Source organism: Xiphophorus hellerii, chromosome 2 (assembly GCF_003331165.1).
Source record: "Xiphophorus hellerii strain 12219 chromosome 2, Xiphophorus_hellerii-4.1, whole genome shotgun sequence".
NCBI lineage: Eukaryota > Metazoa > Chordata > Actinopteri > Cyprinodontiformes > Poeciliidae > Xiphophorus > Xiphophorus hellerii.
Genome location: NC_045673.1, coordinates 24,150,202 through 24,172,551, shown reverse-complemented (window position 1 = coordinate 24,172,551; position 22,350 = coordinate 24,150,202). Strand labels below are relative to the sequence as shown.

The window sequence follows — 22,350 nt, the reverse complement described above, 5'->3', positions numbered from 1 at the left end:
GCATCCGCTATGAGGATACAGTGATTTTCAAACATTTTACTCTTTTTCTACATCTCAGCTTTTTTTTTTTTTTTTTGCTCTGACTCATAGCCTTGAACTATTATATCTAAAACATTTCAGTTGTCCAGAAAGCAGAGTGAGGATTTGTGATGACACATGTTGGAACCTTGTAGAGCTGTGCCTGGTACAATGCTGGTGACGGATGCAAGCCGGCGGGTGTGATGGCTTTTGTTTTAAGCCTGGGAAGTTTCGTCAGATGCTTAGTCACTAAATGAATCCCTGCAGGTGCATTTAGGTGTATTCAGTACAAAAAGTGAAACTCATATTAAATAGACTCATGACACACAATGTCATTCATGACTCAATGTTTATATCGGCCAATTTGTTAGCATATCAATGTACAGTACACCCAGTACTTGGTCTGGACCAGGCCTGTGTGATTAGTCTGAAAATTAACCAACACCGAAATTTATGACGATATCCGCCGCCATTTTGCCCTGTTGCTTCGTGTCAGTGAACGCAGCTTCCTTCACACACGTCACGGCCAAACATTAGCAATTGGGTAAAATCAGAGCCAATCGTTTCAAGAATCCACGCCTTCAGCAAGCAATAGTTTCTCAATCTCCCAGGGTCCAGACCATTCGTCTGGAGCAAAGCACAGAACTAAAGGCTGGCTTTTACCAGGCTAGGTTTTAAGGGAATATAGCTCACTGAGTAGAGCGCTGTTCTCTGAAGCTGGAGCGTGTCGGTTCAATTCCTGTTCAAACCAGGGCTTTCATTTCATTTTGCTGTGGGATCAGTAAAGTCATTTAGAATGCCATTTCTCTGCCAAAATGAGTCAGCACAGTGAAATAGCTCACTGAGTAAAGCGACACACTCTGAAACCTGGGAGAGCAGGGTTGCATCCTGCTCATTCCTGTTTTTGTTTTTTTGGTTTTTCCATTTCCCTGTGGGATCAATAAAGTATTTTTAAATTTGACTTCACTGCTGACATAAGTAGCTGAAGTACAATAGCTCACTGAGTAGGGCAACATGCTCCGTAACCTGAGAGTTCAGATTCGAATCCTGGTTGAACCACATGTCAATGCCCATGTCAAGTGATGCAGCGCGTGGGGCGGTACAGTGGTGGTACCTGCTGGGTCGGGCGAGAAGCCCATTATGACTGCTTGCATAATTAATTGGTTTAATCCCAGATAAATATCATGTCCATTCCAGTGGGCGTGTTGTGTTGTTTGACCAAAATTGTGAAGCTATTGGTGTATTCAAGTTTTCTGTATTGGTGCAGAGTTATCAAATTAATTTGTAATTCAGTACATTTATGTCAATTCAGCACTATTTTTCTGTATTGGATGGCCGTCGGTCGATCCTAAACCTCAGATATCGGCATTGGAGGTGAAAAAACTGTATCGGTGTTATGTACTGTAACTTTTTATCACTATTTGACTGTAATGAGATCCATCATGTCCCTGTACATGTGTAACTCTTCTCTGTGAGCTTAAATGAGAAAAAGCAGCATCTCGTAGTAGATGACGATTCCTAAAAATAGCATTTACTAAAAATCCGTCAACCTAGAACAGAAAGTGATGAATTGTATTGGTGTGAAGAACGCGGGGTTGGTTTGTGTCTGTCTTCTGATGCTCTTTGTTCTTTAAGCAGAAAGGGAGGCTTTGTTTCGCTGTGGCGCCGCGGCTAAAGCAACGAACCAACAGTTTCCTGGCAGACAGATAAAGGCTGCAAGAGACAGCTTTGTCAACAACAGCTTTTTTTGTTGCTTTGTCGGTGTGAAGGTGCGAACTAGTTTTTTCTGTATTTTCTTTCTGAACAGCAGGAAAGTTAAAGATTATTGCTTGGAAATGTCAGCCCAAGGACAACGACTAAATCAGCTGCGTTTTGCTCTTGATTTGCTTGCTTGGTGGCACTCCTTCCAGACGTTTCACCACAAAATGAGTTTCTCTTGCAAAACATTCTAGGAATTTCTTTATTAGTTTCGTTTTTTTAAATTTGTTTATTTATTTTAGTATATTAAACATTGCCAAAAGGTCAATATTATCTTGACCTCAGCTCCTGCTTTCAGTTCATTTATGTGAATAACAATGGATAAGAAATATTTTAGGAATTTCCAACATTCTTTGGGGCAGTATCTGCATCTAGTAGTTAGTAAGCAGAAGGGTTTCTAGTTGAAGGATCTTATACACTACAGTGCATGAACCACTGTTGAACCACTTGGAGACGTTGACTTCTTTCTTATGGCAAAACAACATATTGAAAAGTAACCTACTTAACGTTAACTTACCAATTTCACAAATCCAAATAACAAGACAAGGCTCCATTCTCTGTCCATTTTAATTCAGTATTTACATAACCTCCCAAGATAATATTTTGCAAAATTACAACATTCACTGCAAGTTTTATGTTTGTGAGATTTATTTCTTGTTTTGCTTCTTAAAGGAACAGGTCCAAATTTCCTCCAGCTTAAAACTGAAGAAATAGAAGCAATTGATTTTAATCCCCAAAATGGATGCAGGTCTAAATCCACGTGGCATTGTGGATACAGACCAGAATTTTACTTAAATCACATTATTAAATCTAAACCAGTTATTTTTAGTTATTGCCTAAAAAAATACTTCCTGTCTAAATGGGACACAGAACTAGCTTGTGTTTCCATTTCTGATTGTTTTTGTCAGAATTTCTATAATGTCATTGCTTTTTTTAGCTCAAATTTTCCATTTTGATTTTTCTTTTTATGCAATACCAAACATTTTACTGTTATTTTTTACTATAATTTATGTTTTTAAAGTGATGCTCTTATTTCTGTTCTTTTATTTTTCTTGCTAACTACTTTGAATTGCTTCTGTGTGGCATAAATCTGAGCTGCAGCCGACTTATGGAAGGACAGGGATTAAATCCGGTAATTAAAACTTCATAATGAAACCTTTGACAAGTAAAATGAACCCAGAAAAATTAATGCAGAAAATTTTATACAGTTTTGTTGTAGTATTTTTATGTGTAATGCCAATAATTGTCTACATTTTGTAGGCTTATCTGAAGCATGTTTCACTCTGAGGAAGAAATATTTGAGAAAATGCGGTAAAATAAATGAAATATCAAGGCACAGTTTCTATCTCTCTGTGATTAACAAATATTAAACTTGTCGCGCGGCTTTTTCGCCCACTGTCGCCATTAATTCTGAATGAAGCTGCTGGCACTTTAATATAAAACTTGATAATATATGATTTATTCAGTGTCATCACTTTTATAGCTGGAAGAAGGCATGAATGTTATATATCCCCACGTCTAAAAATGGACTTTATTCCCAAGCCGACCATTATTTTTTGATTGAGGAGTTTCATAAGATTTGAACCTTGATCAGGATGACGCGGGGTCACCTGGGTGAATCTGATTGGTCCAACCGAGAATCGACAAGTATAAGACAGCAGGCTCCATGACTGAAGGGCAGAATATCTAATATTTGACCGTGTTTACTAAGATTTCAAGAAAAAGGTGGAGTAAGAATTGAAGGTCTGAGGTTAAGCTGCAGGAAGGAGGTTCACTGCAGATGAGACGAGACCAGGACAGAACAGAGAGTCCTACTTTCCCCATGACTCACTGGATTCATTCAGAAAACCCACAGAGAGTTAGTCAGCTCCTTTCGCTGATCTACTGCTCTGTGGATTCATGCTTGGATGTGTCTGTGTGTTTATGAACAAACAAAACACATATATGCACCCACTCACGAATCTGCAAGGAAAACCTTCTCGGTAAAGCTTACAAATTCAATTGAAAAGCAGATGTCTGCAACTTTTTCTTTTTGTGCAATATTAAATTAACCATAAAGGTAAATATCAATATTTTTAAAAAAAAAATGCACTGATCAGATTTTTGTGACAGATTTCCCATCTCTGGATACCAATTTTGGACTAATTTTAATTATTCTTATACTTAAAATATTTATTTCTTTAACCTTTTAGGAGTGAACTGTCATTTATTATATGTATTAGAAGCAGAGGTTATAATCTTGTGTGAGGGAGGAATTGTTGTGAAACAGGATTTTCCTCATATTTCATAATTAAGGTAAAAAATTACGAAATGTTCCCATTATTACTACATACTTTATCTGTACTGTAAAACACTGTATTGAGCAGTATTAGCATTTTTGCAAAAGTGAAAGTTGGGCGTATGTCTTCTTCAGTGGTTTTCATATTGTTTTCTTTAATTGTTCTTAGTGCAGCGCCACCACAGGCCAAGAGGGGGACAGGCTTTTCAAAGGGTTTGGTTTGTTTAACAGTGCAGTGTGAAAGCGAACCTCACCCGCTGAAAATGTAACAAAGGCTGTAACTTTGTTTCCCTATAAAGCCAAGTCTACCGGTCAATCAGTAGGATCATGTGCAAGAAATGTTTGCATTCACGATTCTGCTCATTTAAAGAACAGTTACCATTAATCAGTAGCATACCGGCCATAAAAGCTGATAACACCATTAGTACTCGTTGAAAACACTGGGTAAATCTAGTGATAAAGTAGCGTGGTTCTGGGATTAGCTTAGCTTGTTTGTATCCAGTGGTGTTTCATTTTAGTCCTGGCGGGGTTCTTCTTAAGCTAGCATATCCCTTAGGGGAGTCATAAATGAGTAAGAAAAAGGTGGGCTGGTGTTCACACATACAGACTTTTCTTTTTACCGGTTTGGCCATGTTTTGTTTTAATAACATAATTAGCAGCTAACGCTAACTTGTTTTGTTGCTTGTACTAGTCTTGCCTCAGGCAGTTAGGGGTGTGTACCCTGGTCATTCAGGACTTGCATGCATATCTTTTTCTTTGAATCAGTCCGGTCTGGTTACTTTGGGTGGATCAAAGTGACAGTAGCAGAAGATGTTCTTAAGTTGAGGAGGAGTGACATCTAATTATAACTTCTGACAGAACATGATGTCGAGGTATATTTGAACTACGCTTGTCCCTTGTGGCATCCTGCTGCCTTTTCAGGGAGTTTGAAGACAGAAAACCAGTTTAGTTTAGAGTACAGACTTCGGATCAAAATTCCATTTGCAGTGAAAACCTTCCTGTTTTCCAACCTTTTCCAACCTTGCTGCTGTTTTAGCCGCACAAATATTTTATACATCTCTCTTATAGCGGCTCTTCTTTCCTTGGAGACATATCCTTGAATCAACTTCAAATCTTCTATCTTTCATGGTGGGTGAAACATAAAACATTCGGAGGACAAATGGCTTCACATTCTAGAATTACTCTGCTCATGGGGGGCAGCATGTTGTAATAGGTCTGTTTTGTTCGGTCTAATTTCTTCCCTTTGTAGGATTTTGTTCAAATAATTTTTTGGTTGAGTCATTGCTTGTTTGGACGTTGTTCCCTCTGGTTTTGGATGCTGTGAAGCTGGAAGAATTTTCACTCTTACTTTCTTTTTATTAACTTTTGGACAATTGTTTCCATGACAACATGGTTTTGCAAATTTCATGGAATTGTTTCATTGAGTGAATATATTTTCCCTCGATTTACCTGTTTCCACCTGTTCATAGTTGTTTCTTTGTTTCTCTTGGTAGCCAAGTAAGCATCGTCAGGTGTGACCAATTGTCGATAGCAAAAAATATATATGATTTTATATAAAACATTAAAACAGCAAACCAAGAATGCACCGTTCCACTCAGTGTAAACACATCGCCCCTACCCCAGTGACTGGTTCTAACTGGCTCACTTCAAAGTCACCTCCTGCTGAAACTGGGAGCCATATTGACCCTTTGGGCTAAAAATGGTGACAGTAAAGGTGGACTCTGGACACAGTTGAAAGGAAGAGTGCACATCGCTCCTCCTTTGGTTTAAAAACTAAACAGACTTTCATATTATCAATGTCTATTACATGTAAAAAAAAAACACATTAAAATATGTGTTCTGACAAATGCATGTCTTCATGTTTATATTTCAGTATATTTGACAATATATCAGAAAGAAACGTGGAACATGTACATTTTTATTCTTAAAAAACAAAAACAAAATATCAACTTTTAGATTAACCCCTGAACCCTCACCCCCTAAATCACCAAAAACGCTTGAAAAGGTATACCCAAATTAAATCAGCTGCTGTTCTTGAACAATTTGGAGTACATGCAAAAGCTTGGTCTGTTTATGAAGATGACAAGCTACATTTTCTATTTTTGCTGTCAAAAATAGCAGACTAATTCATCTGTAGTAAAGAAGTTTTATTGTAATCTGATGAAAAATACAAATTTGGGGAGTGGTCAAAAAATACAAAATTTTGTCAATTTTTGAATTTGTTTTTCAGTCAGTCAAATTAGCTTTGGAAGCGTTTTTGTGGTCTTATAAATCTTTATTAAACAGTCCCAGACCCCTACAAAAACTTTAGCCTGTTAAGACCACGCAGCAGGCTGGGAAAAATAGCTTTTGGGGCTTGGTTTCAACATATGTTTTTTAATATGGTATCCCAAAGATGCCATGTCTGCTGTTAGGGTCAATGTTGAAATTTGTTTTATTTTTCAAAATGACATTTTTAAAGAATCTTCATTTTTAAAGTAAGCTATTTATACTGTGCATTTTCATGTTTTGCAATATGATTTATATATATATAAAGAATGTCATTACAAATAAGTGTCCAATTGATTTCTTTTTTAAGTAATCGGCTTTTAAAAACCCCATCTTTATCTACTCAAAGGTTGGTTTGTGGCAAGGTAGACCTACCCCCCAAAACCTCAAAAACCGTTAGATATAATGGGCTGAAATTTTTTTCTGGTCTTTTCTGGTAATACACTTAATAGAAAAATGCATTTAGAGTACTAAAAATCTAAAGAAAGAAAACTGACCGCCGGTACCTATTCTAATGATACTGTAGCCCAATCCGCTGTTGGTGAGAAAAAGTCCTGTAAACACCGTTACGCATGAGGGCGCACAGAGCCTGACTTTGACGCACACATTACGCGTGGTTACGCATGCAGCTGGAGGATTCATGTCAAAACAAACCCCAAAATGCCTTATATCCTCAAGACAGGACACGTGTTGGCTACACATCTGTGGCTTTAGATTTAGTTTCCGAGTTGACCAGTCAGAAATATTCCAGAAAGAATACAGGCATGTCAAAAATCGCTCAAGTCGCTCCCTGGATATTATTGGCTCGGAGAATGCCATTTCATAACATTATTGGTCGAATGCTGTGTCAATCAAAATATTTGTAGTTTTGGTATTCCCCAAGGATCTGCACTGGAGACACCGTTGTTTAGTCTTTATATAAATGATCTTAATAATAATAATAAATAAACATAAATGATCTGTAAGCAATGAGTCTCACATCCAAATGTAATTAGATGACAGTCATTTATGTTTATGCAGCTGCTAAGTGAATGGCAGCATTTAAATACCAAGAGAAAACATGGGTACTGTGGATACTGTAAAGCCTGATTTCTGTTACTGGAGAAAAATTGACGGTTGTGTCTGAATACAAATATTTAGGATGAAGAATTGATTCAAATCTTACATTAAGATGCCCCCCAAATTAAATCAGTAGTGAAAACAGACAGGGACGGATTTCGAGGGTGTGGGCCCCTGTTGCACATTAACATGCACAGCCCGACACATGCCTACACACACACGCACACGTTTGCGTGGCTACCTTTGTGGGGACTTTCCATCGACTTCCAGTCATTTCTACAGCCTAAATCTTATCCTTATTCTAACCTTATCCATTACATACCTAACCCTAACTAAAACTCACTTCACACCTTAGTCCTAAATCTGACCCCTGACTCAAAAACAGCGTTTCTCCTTGTGGGGACCAGGCTTCTGTCCCCACAAGGAGCAGTGGGTCCCCACAACGTAGTACTGTATACGTCAGGAAAATGGTCCCCACAAGGTATTAGAAACTGTCTGACTAGTTGGACCCAAGCCTCCTGTAGTAGTTTGAGACCAGTAGATGTAGTTTGGTGTTTGACACAAGCCATGTAGGGGCTACTGCAGTAATATTTGGAAGTCGTAAATACTTACTTACTACACAGACAAAACATTTATTTTGACTTATTAGATTAGTTAGCACTGAGTAGAGAAGGCCATTATGGTGCTTTTACCTTGCGGGGTAGATTAATGTCGGTGTGAAGGGTTATTTCACTGACTGTTTCTCTCCTGCTGTTTTGGAGATAAGTCCAGAACAGCAGGTCCAGAATAGACCTGCTGTGTGTCTTGATCCTCTGCACACAGCAACATTAGTGCATCAAAGAGTATTGTTCTGACAACGTCTCACTCTGTCGCTGATATTTCATCTCTCATTCATGTTCTCTTCTAGTTGATGCATTTTCCCCCTGCTACTCCCTCTGCCTCTTGTTTTCTCTCCTTCTTTTCCTTTGTGTTGCAGACATAAATATTACTCTTTGATCCTATTTTTTGGTATGGCACATGAATGGTTGTTCATCTCTGTCTGAGAAGTAAGTCTGAAAATGGATGTCTTGAATATTTAACCTCGCCATGAGGCTTTAGTATTAATTCACAGATTCTAACAGAAAAAACGAAGTGCATCACAGATTCATCAGGCGGATATTTTTAGGAATATGAAGGACTGGAATTTGAAAAAACAAGGAAAACTTCTGTCTAAATGGTTGATTTTCTTTAACTAACATAAGAACTAATTAGGTGGTGTGCTGAATGTCAAACTATTTCAGGTTACTGCTCCATAATTTAAGATAATAATGTGTACTTACAGTATTTAAAAATCTAGTTTTAGTATATTTTGAAAAATTATTATTATTATTATCTATTATAATAGCTATATTCTATTTTCCCCTATTAGAAAATAGCACCTAATAAATAGTAATCTGATTAGGGATTCAATATTTTTCATTGTTATTGTGAAAACTTTCTTTTCAACATAAAAATGTTCACCTCTTTTGGATCCATATGAGCCTCAACAAATATCAATAAATACAAAAATATGGCTAAATGCAGTTATTGTGCGTGGTTTAGAGTCAAGAATCATACTTTTAAATATTGCTGATGTTTTTATAGAAACCCATTTCAAAAAGTTTGTATTCTTTCCACATAACTCCCTATCTTTTTTATCTTCTCTTTTATAGTTGATACAGTAAATATCAACTATATTTCATATAGTTGATATAAAATGTGAACTTAACATTTTAAGTTCACATCGCCCACCACAGTCATCATCATCAACATATTTTCTAGTTTTTTTTTGGAACATAATTAAGTGTTTGCCTTTTGTTCCCACCTAACCAACAATGATTATGCGGCTGTACCGAGTGAATTATGAAATCCGACTGAGTGGAAAAAAATAGAGCGGACCTCTTTACATTTTTGTAAAAGTCAACTTTCTGTTACAAATTGTACTTTAAATAAATGCCGCTCCCCACAAACAATGCACAGAGAGGTTTCCCACTCATCTATTGAAATGTCAACGGAATTATTGATTTGGAAACATGGGTACTTTGTGTTCTTTGGTAGAAAGGGAAATTAAAATGATGCTTTCCATCAACATCATTTGCATTTTTTAGAAAATATCTCTATCGCAACCTTCTGATAACTCCCTGACACTCTAAGCTCGGCAACAACTTCCACCTGAAGACATCCTGTTTGAGACCTCGCAATGAAAACGGACATATGGTCAGCTGTTTGGTGTCGTCTTGGTCACTTGGCATCAAAATGTGAACAGCGTCATTAGGAGGACTGTTTAAAACACCATTTCAATACATGAATCAAACACCTGTTGTGAATTTTGCTCCTTGTGAGAGAACAGCAAGTTGTGAAAAAAGTACCGAAACACTGAACAGCTGGACATGTGCGTTCAAAAGTTTAGAGGAAGTTCCTTTAAGTTCAATCTGCAATGGTCTTGAGATTAACCTAAGGTATTCCTTTAGGACATGGAATTATAATTTGGAGCCTGGAATGAGAAATATGGAGAACACTTGTTGAATTTCTCTACATAGCAAGCCCACTCACAGCTACGGCGTAGGTTTGACCGGTCTTTCTCAGGCCAACATGACTGATGTGGGATCATCTGCATCTGAAGCTTGGGATTGGAAATTGCGCAGCCTCCGTCTGTGTTCCGCACTGGGTTCTGAAAGGGCGCTCACAAAGGAGGGATTGAAGGACTCGAATACAAACGGCGACTGAGGCAAACAACAAGATGGTTGATACAATGTTGTGGACTGCAGGGTGGTGGGAGACAGAAAGACTTCTGTCAGAGTAAGGAGGAGGGTAAAGGCTGTCAGGGCCAGGCAACTCCAACATCAGCCGCTCTGACTGGAGAGAAGTCGACAGCAGCCAAAACAACTGATGAAATGTAAAGGAAGCACTTCTTCTAAGGTCTCCTGACTTGCTTGAATGTGGAAGTATTACATCTTTAGGAAATGGAAGATGCGCAAAGACAACGAAAGTGGTTAAAGACCAAGCATCTGGACATTTTATAGCTTTTTTATTTTCTTCTGTGTGAAGAATGGGTACCTGCTGCAGCCATTTGCCCTCACTGGAGGCTGGTCATGAGCCGGTCGCCATCAAACGTCACGGCGTCTGGTCAAAAGCTCCTGCAGCGGTCGCTAACCTTAGTGACCATGAGTTCTCCACCTGGGATCTCACATGTGACGCAAGGTAAGAGAGAGTTCTTTACACAGCATGGCTAATCACCGAGCTCCATGGAAATGCGGTCGCTTTGTTGTCTGGTCTGTGCCTGAGGGGCAGGAAATATAATGTAGCTCATTACCTTGAGAAGTACCATTCCCAATGGAACAGTAACTTGCATTGTTGCCACATAATGAAATATGTAAAGTGTCGTTTAGTTTGCCAGGTTATAGCAATGTGATGTAAAACATGTGAAAGTAGAAACATGACATGGAAGTAGACACAACTGAAGATATCATTGCAAAAATACAAAACCTTATCAAGGGTTTTTGGTGTAGTTTTTAGTGCAAATATCTTTGTTGTCTTGAAACAAGATAAAACTAACTTACAAGCAACATAAAGGAGCTTGTCTCAAGTAAATAATTCCTTAATATTAATGGAAAAAGTACTAATTCCATTGGAAGATTATTTCACTTGTAACATGGGAGAAATACTGTATCTTGTTGTAAGTGAAAATATCTGCCAGTGGATAGGTGTGTCACAATAAACAATAGATCAATTAATCACATGATAAATTAAAACAAGCTTAATGATTTTCATTTACATGATTTATCATTTTTCTCTTTTCTCTCTTTCTTCCAATAACTGGACAACAACAGTCGAGTCTGGTGGTTTGGTCTCAACTAGCTCTTTCTTTGAAAGACAGTTTTGTTTACAGAGACTTCATAATTCATTTGATTTGTTGTTTTGTTTATTTATTTGGGATATTTAAAATGTCTTCCAGTTCCAGTGTTAAATGTTCATTAGAGTTTAAGTTTATTAATCTTAAAAATGTGTTTTTACATTATCATGCCATTACCATTATATTGCATAAAAATGCTCTCAAAACAACAATATTAGTGTTTATCACAATAACTTTTGGGACAATTTATTGTCCAGGAAAAGTTATTGTGACAGGCCTACCAATGTATCATCAGTATTAAGGGATTATTTGCTTAAAACAAGCTCCTATATCTAGCTGGAAAGTTTCTTGTAAGTTAGTTCTGACTTATTTCAAGTGTACTAAGATATTTGCTCTAGAAACCAGACCAAAAATACTTGGTTAAGACTACACGCCTGGACACGTACCATCACCAAGAGGCTGTATCTTCATTGATGCGTATTTTTTTTTATTGTTAACAGGCAAACACACCCTCACTCCATTTCAGCTAAATAAGAACTGTCTGACAGCTTTAGGACCATATAGACGGGAAATTACCGCCTGCATTTTGACACGGACAAGGCAGGGGAAATGGGGATCACCGAAAAATACACTTTTACCCAAAGGGAACTGACTGTAACAATTTATCTCCCATTGTTGCACTTTAGATGTTATTTCAAAATCCATACAGAGTCTGTCATCAGTTTGGCTTGAAGCTACACAGTCTGTACGTGACATTTCACTTTAATGTTTGAAACCACAGATGCCCAAATTCTTTACATTGTAACACATCAAAAATGGCCTAAAGATGTAGAAACTCAATCTTATTTGCTCTTTTACTTAAAAGAAACAACATTTTTTTTTTTTTTTTAGTTTAACCTCCTCTATATAAAGTTGCACATAATAAAATGTCTGAGCAAAACCCTTGATCCACTTGAGCAGCATGTTTCCAGCTCTGACTTTCCCTTAAAAACAGATCCAAAAATATTTAATAGTTCATTTGTCAAAGCTGGAGAAAAAGCTATGGCGGCTATATTCAAAATGCATTTTTCTTCTCACCATCTGATCTGTCATCTCCTGATTGTGAGCATGAAAATTTGGAAAGTAAACACAAACATGCAATAGGTCTGTCATCTGGGCCACCTGACCGCTCCATTTCGGATCGTGTCAGATAAGCATCTTTAGGCCTGGAGGCCATTCATCAGCCGAAGCTGCGGCCGCTGATAACTCCTGAACCTTTGCTTGTACTGACTTTATACTGATCAGTTAAGAGACTAAAACTTGTACAGCGGACTGTGACACTTAATATCTTTAACAACTTTTTTTCTACTGCAGTAATAAACTTGAGCTTCTATAGCAACTTATGTTGACTATGTTGAACTCAGCTGCCGACAGTCAGACCTGTTCAGCTCAGTTCAGTTCCTTTATTTGTTTTGCAGCCAGTCAGGCATTTCAAGTGTGAAGAACAATGTAAAAGTACATAGACAACGTTAAAACAAAGCATACAAGCACCAATTCATAAATATATAAAACAGAATTAAAACATTGTTACATTCCACAACCATGTATGTTAACTCTAGTTTAAAAATGCTATATATATCAAATATGACTTAAAATAAATTTCACTTTGTCATTTAACACCTGGGAATTGGGCCTCTGTCTCTTTAAGAAACTCCACCTTCAGGAAGTCATCTCAACATGGCTCCTCTATTCACCCTTTAACAAAGTTATTACCACTATTGCACTGAGAAGTAGCTCATGTAATGAGTTCAGCTGATGTGCAGTTTGCTAATTGCTGTTGGCTAGTCTGAAGGAGCTGAATTGGGGGGTAGACGCAGAGGAGAGCTGGTCTGTGAGGTGGAAGCTTGGAAACTGCAGCTTTGAGGAGGAAGTGCATCTTGAAGGCGGAGCTAGGTCCAACCAGGCGTTTTGCACAGCTGAAAGGTTGCCATGGGAGATTAAAGGATTTCTCAAACATGCATGAAGAAATCAAAGCAACATTTCAGGTGTGTTTTTGATGAGGGAATAACATCGTAACATGACGTAAAGCTCAAAAAAGTTGACTTTACACAATACTGTCCCTTCAAACTGCTAAAATGTTGTGTTGAGTATAAGGGAGAAGACATTTTGATCTCTTCACTGCGGTGTTTCTCAAGAAATCACCACGTTCCGTATGCCTTCATAATTCATACGGCTCGGGCGAACGAGGATGCTGAATTTGGGTTAGAAATGTGTTCCACTTGAGAAATCTCTCTAAGTCGCCACAAAATCAAATCCCCCTGATGTCACTGTGAAATCGCATGAATATGGAAATGCTGGCATAAATATACAAATCGGCGACAATGAGTCGGTATCCAGTATATTACAGCGGCTTAAACCGCAGACCAGGAAATGCTCATGGTCTGCAGTAAACCATTTAGCTCTTTGTGTGATTGCCTTTGCGCCGTTTGTGGGTGTTGCTCATGGGAGACATCTAGTGATGTCAGCTTACATATCTGTTATTTGTGGACGGCTGTTGCTTGTGTATCTGGAGAGGGACGTCAATTATTCATAAGGACTGGTTTATCCGCTTAATGTGGCTCTTGTTGACGTCGCTGTAAAATATAGGAACAACTCTGGTTTTCTATGTCAGACTTCCACTTCTTTGAAGATTCTTACCAGCCCATTGTAATAATATTAGCACTGCTGTGACAATATGTGGTGCTCACCTCAAAGTGCCTGTTTAGATGTCAGATGTGTCTGTCTAGTCCCTTAAGTGGCTGATAAAAGTTGCCTTTTGTAGTTTTAGTAAAGGCAGATCAAGAACAAAACAAAACAAAAAGATAAAAAAGAGAGAAATCCATAAGTATTAGAAATGGGATCCAAGTGCATTTCAGAGTGCGGAGTCTTTCAAGTGTCTTTTGATGGACTAGAAACCTGTCTAGGGTGTAATTTAAAAGAAAACTAAATGTGGTGTTTTACTCTACTTGTACTTTATGGGAAGAAGTCAGAATTGCCATTTTTGCCCTCAGTTAGGCTAAATAAAATTTTAGAGCTAGAAATATCCAATGAGCTTTTGAAATAGAACGTATTGTTATATAGTTTTTGATATCTACTACAGAAAATCTGTAATTTTGACAGAATAAGTATTGTTATCATGCTTAAAATTAAAGTAAAACACCAAATGTTTGGAAAAAAAGATAGATGCATTATTTTATGTGAAATGTTGACATTTCCACATACACACCCATTCAATAAGTTAGAAAATGATTAAAAAGCTGATTTATCCCAGGAAATGTCAAACTTTTTTTCATAAAGCTTTATAAAATTCATTCATTATTAAATGAAGTAAAAAGAAAAGCAGAAAATGTAAATTTTTGTTTGCTTTGATTGAAACGTAGTAAGAAAGTATAGAAAAGTGACTCTAAAACTGAGGCACCGCGCCGTAAATTTCAGATATGTTTTCAGTTGCAGATGCCCAAAAACAAAAATAGAACAAACGTCGACTCACGTTTATAGTATTACTCAAGTAAATGATGTTCTTTTGTGGAGAATGTGCTTGCTTGTGTCAGTCCGATCTGTTTCTGCTCTTGGCTCTAACTATTAAAACCTTTCACTGTCAATTCCCTTTGAAGGCTGACTGAAAAGGGTCACTTCAGCATGGGGAGCCGGAGCTTCCTCTTTCCTCCGACAGAGAAACGGCCAGGGAGAAGTCCAAACCATTTCTGTCTGTCAACCCAATATTAATTTGTGATAAGTGATGCATGCAATATATATATGTAATTGCATAGTTAATACAGTTCTGGCTGCTAAAGAGGGTCCAACAATATTATTTGCAAAGTGTAGCTAATAAAGCAGTTGATGTACGTATTAAATGTACTTATGCACTGTTTTTGTAGACGGTGGTTATTCAGCCTTAGCACTGCATTAAAACACATTTCACCTTCAGCTATTATGGCTAAAGCGCTCAAGCAGAATTACTTCAGTCATTATGCAAGCTAGCTGTTGGCAAAGAAATGTGTCGTTTAATATCGCTGGGGACGATTTTCTTTCTGTTACTGCAAGGTAAAATCAAGTGAAGAACGGAGCAAAAATGATGTAGGAGGTTTGGGGAGATTTCAGACTCTTCAGTTATTCTAATGGAAACTGAAAAGCACTCGTTTACAAGAGGAGAGGTACACATACTAGAGGAAATTTGATGGAATTTTCTAAATCAGAATAGTAATTCAGGGATTCTTTGATACTTGTTGCCTATTTTACAACAGTTGTTTCAGTGCCAGGATGGTTCCTTTTCTTTCTGGTGTCAGAGGAATACCTGGAGAAAATCCAGATGATTTTTTTAGCAATTTTATAATAAAAAGTTTAGTAAAAGAGAGTTTTTTTTTGAATAGACCTACTTCTGTGAATTCTCTGATATATTCATGGTGTATCAGTTCTCTCATCTAGTGCCAGTGGGGAAAGGATTCGACTTCCTGTGAACATCTATAGGAGAACAAGAAGGACAGATATATTAGAAACATGAATAAATGGATAGAAGTGGCAGAAAGTGTCACTGCTTTTTGAATTTTCTAAACCTGTTAAGATATACTTTAATTTCCTATGTTATCTAACATTTGCTGAAAGTCATAATATTTCAAAACTGTTCAGGTTTAACGCGGTTCAGCTGCTAGGATGGTGCAGAGCTATTGTTCCTCACAAGTTTAACGGGATATCACGGCGCCCGGTTGGCGACCTTTAATTTTGAATGCAGAACATTCAAACTGTGACAAGAAAAATAGTTTCAACTGTAAATGAACTTGATTGATGTCGGATTTTTCTTTTTCTCAATTGTCTCAGAAAAAAAGTACAGGGTTGGAAGAGAGAACAAATTTTTAAAGGAACAGTTTCCTTTAAAAATCGACCTCGGAATTTTCAATTTACTTTTCTTTCCTTTTTTTATTTTTTATTTTACATGAGTAATTTTTTTCATTCACCAGTTCTGTATGATGTGGTTTATTACCATCTATGAAACAGGCTTTTATGTCTCAGGAAATGTGCAGTACTCCTAACTGTGCAATACATTTAACCTTTTAAGTATATCAAGTATTTGTGTTTCGAATTGTGTACTTATTCCATGCTCTTGTTTAGCAATTTTATATTTTATACTTTTTGTACACTTTGTACTATTTTATTTCCTTTACAGCTAACTAAGACAACTATGGATAAGAATATCAATGTGTCTGAACTGTAGGTTAGATTTAATCCATAAATGGAAAATAAAGAACAATGAATGTTATTCATAGTGACAAAAAAGATGAATTAATGAGGGGTTATTATGTAAAATTTACTGTTTTGAGCTTTATATCATGTTATAATGTCATTCCATCATCAAAAACATACTCAGAGTGTTGCTGTAACTCATCCATGCATCTTTGAGGACTCCCTGAATCTCCTATGGCAACCATTTGTGGGTGCCTAAGTGCTCTGCCTATTTCTACAAAGCTCCTCCTCTGAGCTGCATTTCCCAAACCGAGCCAATTAGCAGGAGTTAATAACAAATGTATTTTATGCATTCTAAAATTATCATTTAGTTTTACCTGTTGATCACAGTCAACAAATTTCCATTTCCCTCAGGTACAAACATGATATGACAAATGGGCCGATTTCACTTACTTGTTACTGAAATTGGCAAAAATGAGAGAACATGCCATTGAAGTTGGGCTGGTGTGTATTGATTGTCATGAGTCAGACCATAGCTACAAGGAAATAGCTAGTTGCCTTGTTTTACCACATGTCGGAAAGTTTTAAACACATGGAACTGTGTTTAAACTATTATCAAAAAGGCTGGACACGGACCCAAGTTTGTCTTATCACCATGCACCATGAGCAGGATGGTAAAGGAGTTATGAAATACCCAAAGGTCGCCGTTAATGAACTATGGCCAGGAGAGGGAACAAGGTGTTTGTGTGGAATGCCAGAAAAAAATAAGTATTTTCTGTCCCACAATTACAAATGCTACCATGTTTAGTTTGACCAACTCTACTGTGACTTTTAACTGGAACTGTGTGTTTGTGAGAGTCCAGGTGCATCTGGACAAAGGATGACTAAGTGGAAAGGAACCTAATGCATGCTGTACAGGGAAGAGAAGTGAGCATAAAGCAGGACCCAGAACTCTGAAAAAAATACAGACATTGTCATTAATGGTCTAAGAAACCTCTCTCTGTTTGCTGCCACCCTGTGTAATGTTGTAGTACTGCTGTCTGACTCTATAAAGGAGGCTGTCAGCTATTCCTGGTGGGGCTGCCACAAAGCTTGGCATCCCTGGCTTGTTGCATTAATGGCTTTTGATTTGAAATGATGCGTCTTTCTGTGCCTGTGTTCCTCATTTACTGCCACATGCTGATAGTATGACTCTCTCCAAATCCACGTCTTTCACGGAAAATCCTTCCTTTGTCTCGCCGCTTTGCCAACGCTTTAAGACTGTGGCTCAGATCCTTTTCAAGACGTCTCCTATTTGAGATAGAGAGATGTTGTGGCCGTAAGGCGCAAAGAGATCAGAGGAGAAGTATTAATAGTTGGAATGTCTGTGTGTAAGAGAAGATTGAAGAACCTGGATCAAAAGATCCCTCGAGATGTTGACATATCGCCCACCCCCCGACCACCCACCCACCCACACACACACACACACACCCACACCCACCCACCCACACACACACACACACACCCTCTACTCATCCCAATAAAGGGATACACAAGGACACACACTAATGAGTTAATTTTATTCTGTCGCCTACGCTACAGATTACTTAAAAATAAACAACTTTTTATCAAAAAAGATTTTTCTCTGCAGTCTCCAGGAAGGTTGTTGCTTCATTTATACCTCCAGGTACATTTGCCTGGTTCAAAGGAAACAGGAAGTGACTAAACTAAAAACATGAAAGTGAAAGATGGTCTCAGTTTGTTGGATTTATGGGAGAAAATCTAGTCTGAGTTGTGCTGTAAATATTTTTGACCCAATCAAATGTACACTCTGCAGTGGCTGCATGATGCTGTCAGAGCAAAATCTCAGAATTATTTCAGACATCTTGTTGAATGAATGACTTTTTGAGCTTTATATCCTGGTATTGTATTATTCCCTCATCAAAAACATACCTGGAGTGTTGCTTTAACTCTTCCATGCATGTTTGAGAAATCCTTGAATCTCCCATGACAACCATTCGAGGTCGTCTTAATGGTCGTAATAACTCGGCCGGAACACGGTGCGCTAAATGATAAAATATAATTTAACAAACTTTGAGGCAGATAAATTTTCCTCGAGGAATTTTAATAATCGAGGTACTCGAATCACTCGAGGAATCTTTTCAGCCCTATTAGTGTGTTCTTATTTGTGTTTTATTATCACAGCCAAACTCACTGTGATCGAACCTTGTCCATGCCCCGACGGGAATGCAGTCCAATATTTGGTGGGCGTGGCCTAATTTCACCATAGTGCCCCCTAGAAAACTTTAAAAAAACAGCCTGAAGCCATACTTTGACCAACAATCATGCTATCATTAGTCTTTTAGCTATCTTTACCAGTACACTTGTGTATCTTGTTAGGATGTTAGGACCAACAAAATAGTCTCTGGGAGCTATGGTCAAAACCATCTGGGAGTCAGCCATTTTTTATCAGATGGTTGTAGGAGGAGTATCTGATCAAACTCCTCCTACAGCTTTTGAAATCCAGGCTTCAAAATCAGTCAGCACAGCCTTGATGCTTTGAAAGTCAAGAGTTATGAAAGGATTTTTGTAAAAGACTAGCGTTTACATAGATTTTTATGTAGGTTTTTCTCTCTCTACATGGAGTATGTTCTAATCTAACATCCTAGTGCTAAGCTAGACACCAGATGCCCCCTATAGATCGCTAATAAGAACTGCAGGGTTACTCTGGACTTTGATTTATGACTGCCATCTGTTGGACAAACAGGGCACAGGAGAGATTTACACATCGTATGCCTTGGTTAAACTGGAGCAGATCGGATTTCGCCCTCATTTATGTAGTCCTCATTCAGTTTTATCATAGATTTTAATGTGTTCATATTTGTGTTTTATTATCACAGTTAATGGCAGGGGGAGCTTTAAGCCTGCCATATGTTGTCAAATCTCTGGTTCTTGTGAATTCAGCTGGCTGTTCACTTTCTATCTGATGTAATGGAGTCCATGATTACCCATCATGCATCTGTGCATAAAAAAGTCCAGGTCACAAGAATGAACAACAAATTTGTGGACAGTTTGGATTAATTTTTAAAGTATTCAGGTACAGGTAGGAAGTAAAAGTTTATTCAGCATCAGATCTTCATGTTTGGAGGCCTTCTTTTGTTATGATAGTGAAAGTAAAACCATGAGTAAGAAATAGGTGGGCAAAAGAGGTATGAATACTGCTCTGAGAGAGTGTGCTAGTGTCCTAGTTCTCTAGGACATATAATAAAATTGGAACGATACAGAGAAGATTAGCATGGCCCCTGCGCAAGGATGACACGCAAATTCGTGAAGCGTTCCTCATTTTCTTGAACTTTATGGCAAGTTAAATTTCTGTGCAGAACTTCTGTAACACGACTCAATGCGAAAAATGTTGAAATTCCAGAGAATAACACAAAGAAAACACAGAAGGATATAGACTGTCACAAAAACAAATTTTCCTAACCAGGGGCTTTGATATTGCCTTCAGTCTAAATCTACGAGCAAGCCTTGAAAGTTTGAGTGAAATCCAATGTTACACACAGGAGTTGTCATTTCCTTTTTGATGGCGAAAACTTCGTTGGGTACGAAACATATTATCATCTGTTGGTGGACAGAGTTTCCACTTTATGTCATGCAAAACAAAAAACTAGAGGAGGTATTCATAGTTTTGCCAAATAAGCCTGAGTTTCATCTCTGAGTGGGCGGAGCTAAGTGATGTCATCAATCTACCCACTAATGTGTTGTGCAGTGTTCGCTGATGATGAACAAAAAATCTGGTGCAGATCGGCTCATGTATCACGGAGATATACAGTAGCTGTTAAAACAACCTAGGGGGCGGCGTGGAGACAAATTCTGATATTATCTTATCAGGCTCTTCAGAGTTTGACAAACATCATTCACATTCAGTTTGGTGCCAGTCGGATCATTCATGTGTGAGTTAGAGCCAACCGTAGCCAACCGGGAAACGGCGAGATATCGCGAGACGCCGCTCTGCTGCACTTACATGGTCCATCCATCAATCAGTGTTTAGAGATGGATACAGTGTAACCATGTTCTGCCACAAGACACAGTTCAAAATCTCTCAGTCAGATTTATAAAGGACAACATCATCAGCAAAAAAGTTGACTGGCAAGATAGAAGGGGTTAAGGTGATGTCACCAATTGACCATGTGACTATGATGAGTGCTGGTCTGTTATGATACAGGGAAGATTAGCATGGCCTCTGGCGCAAGGCTGAGATGCAAATTTGTGAAGCGTTCCTTATTTTCTTATACTTTATGACAAGCCAAATTACCCTGCATAACTTCTGTAACACACTTCAGTCTGAAAAATGCTGAAATTCCGGAGTAATGTGACACTATTTACAGAGTAACACGAAGAAAACACTGAAGTATATAGACTGTCACAAAAACAAATTGTCCTATCCAGGAGGCTTTGATATCGCCTTCAGTCTGAGTACAGGAGCAAGCCTTGAGAGTTTGCGTGAAATCCAACCTTCCACACAGGAGTTGTTGTCACTTCCTGTTTGATACTCAAGGATTGGCGAAAACTTCCTGTAGGCTAGGGCACATATTATCATCTGTTGGTGGACAAAGTTTCCACTTTATGTCATGCAAAACAAAAAGCTGGAAGAGGTGTTCATATTTTTGAAAAATAAGCCTGAGTTTCATCTTTGAGTGGGCGGAGCTAAGTGATGTCATCAATCTACCCACCAATGTGTTGTGCAGTGTTCCCTGATGATGCACACAAAATCTGGTGCAGATCGGCTCATGTATCAGGGAGATATAGCTGTTGAAACAACCTAGGGGCCGCTGTGGAGTCAGATTCCGATGTTATCCTATCAGGCTCTTCAGAGGTTGACGAACATCATTCATATCCAGTTTGGTGCCAGTCAGATCATTCATGTGCGAGTTAGTGCCAACAGTACGGAAAACGGCAATATCTCGAGATGCCGCTCTGCTACGCCCACACGGTCTATCCACCAATCAGAGCTCAGAGACAGACGCAGCATAACCATGTTCTGCCACCAGACAGTTTGAGATCTCTGAGTCAGAGTGTAAAAACGACAACATCATCAGCAAAATAGTTGACTGGCAAGATAGAAGGGGGCAGTGTTAAAGTGATGTCACCAATTGACCATGTGACTATGATGAGTGCTGGTCTGTTATGACACACAGAAAGTTTCATACAGCTGGGACCTTGTGTGTGGGAGTTATTCCACCCTGTTTTATGGCAAACGGTCAGACTTTGAGGCTTTGCCACTCCCACATGCTTTGTTGCAGAAAAAGGCTTTTGATACCTTTTCATCTCCAATGCCTCAAGACTGTGCTGAGTGATTCTGTTGTCTGCATGTCAAAAGGTGTGGGAGGAGTTTGCGTAGATACATGTGTAAAAGAGACAAAATGGGTGCTTTGATCCAAAATGACTGACTTCCTGTGTCGTTTGGTCCATGGCTCCAGGAGACATTTTTGAAGCTTCTGAGAAGCTACACAGATGTCCCAAATGTTGTTATTCCCATATGGCCACACAAAAAGACAAACCCCAGAAAACACTCAACGTAGCCTAAAAAGTAACTTGTTTTTAGATATTTTTCATTTTGATTGGGGCAAATTTTAAAGCAAATAAATGAGTGCTTAAGTTTGAAGAGTTTTGGTCAATGACCTCTGCTTTTTCACACAATGAGGACAGGGGTAAAGCCTCAGCGCCGCTCCGGCCTAGCAATGACCATGGGACCAGCAGCATCACCACCCAGTTTGAATGATGCACAAAAAATTTGGAGCAGACACAACTGTTGGAATAATCTAGGGGGCGCCCTTGAGAAAATTTTCAAAAAATAGAATTGGGCTCTTTTGAGGTTCACAGAGGTCAGACATATCCAGTTTGGTGCAAATCGGATGAAAAC

General features: G+C 38.3%; 1 protein-coding gene and 2 non-coding genes across 10 annotated transcripts in view; all 3 read left to right on the top strand.

The window, feature by feature from the left end:
- Positions 1 to 22,350, top strand: part of LOC116736696 (pleckstrin homology domain-containing family A member 7-like) — a 161,938-nt gene that overhangs the window by 10,284 nt on the left and 129,304 nt on the right. The window contains exon 1 of one of the 8 annotated variants that reach the window (XM_032589390.1): positions 10,208 to 10,600. The exons of the other annotated variants lie outside the window; for them this stretch is intronic. Coding sequence (XP_032445281.1) covers positions 10,449 to 10,600 — 152 coding nt within the window. The 5' untranslated portion in view covers positions 10,208 to 10,448. Of the gene's footprint in view, positions 1 to 10,207; positions 10,601 to 22,350 lie in introns of those variants that run through there. 8 annotated transcript variants of the gene reach the window in all.
- Positions 19,669 to 19,774, top strand: LOC116713152 (U6 spliceosomal RNA). Its single transcript, XR_004337804.1, has one exon. It is a non-coding gene; the product is annotated as a U6 spliceosomal RNA (small nuclear RNA).
- LOC116713161 (U6 spliceosomal RNA) lies at positions 20,613 to 20,716 on the top strand. Its single transcript, XR_004337806.1, has one exon. It is a non-coding gene; the product is annotated as a U6 spliceosomal RNA (small nuclear RNA).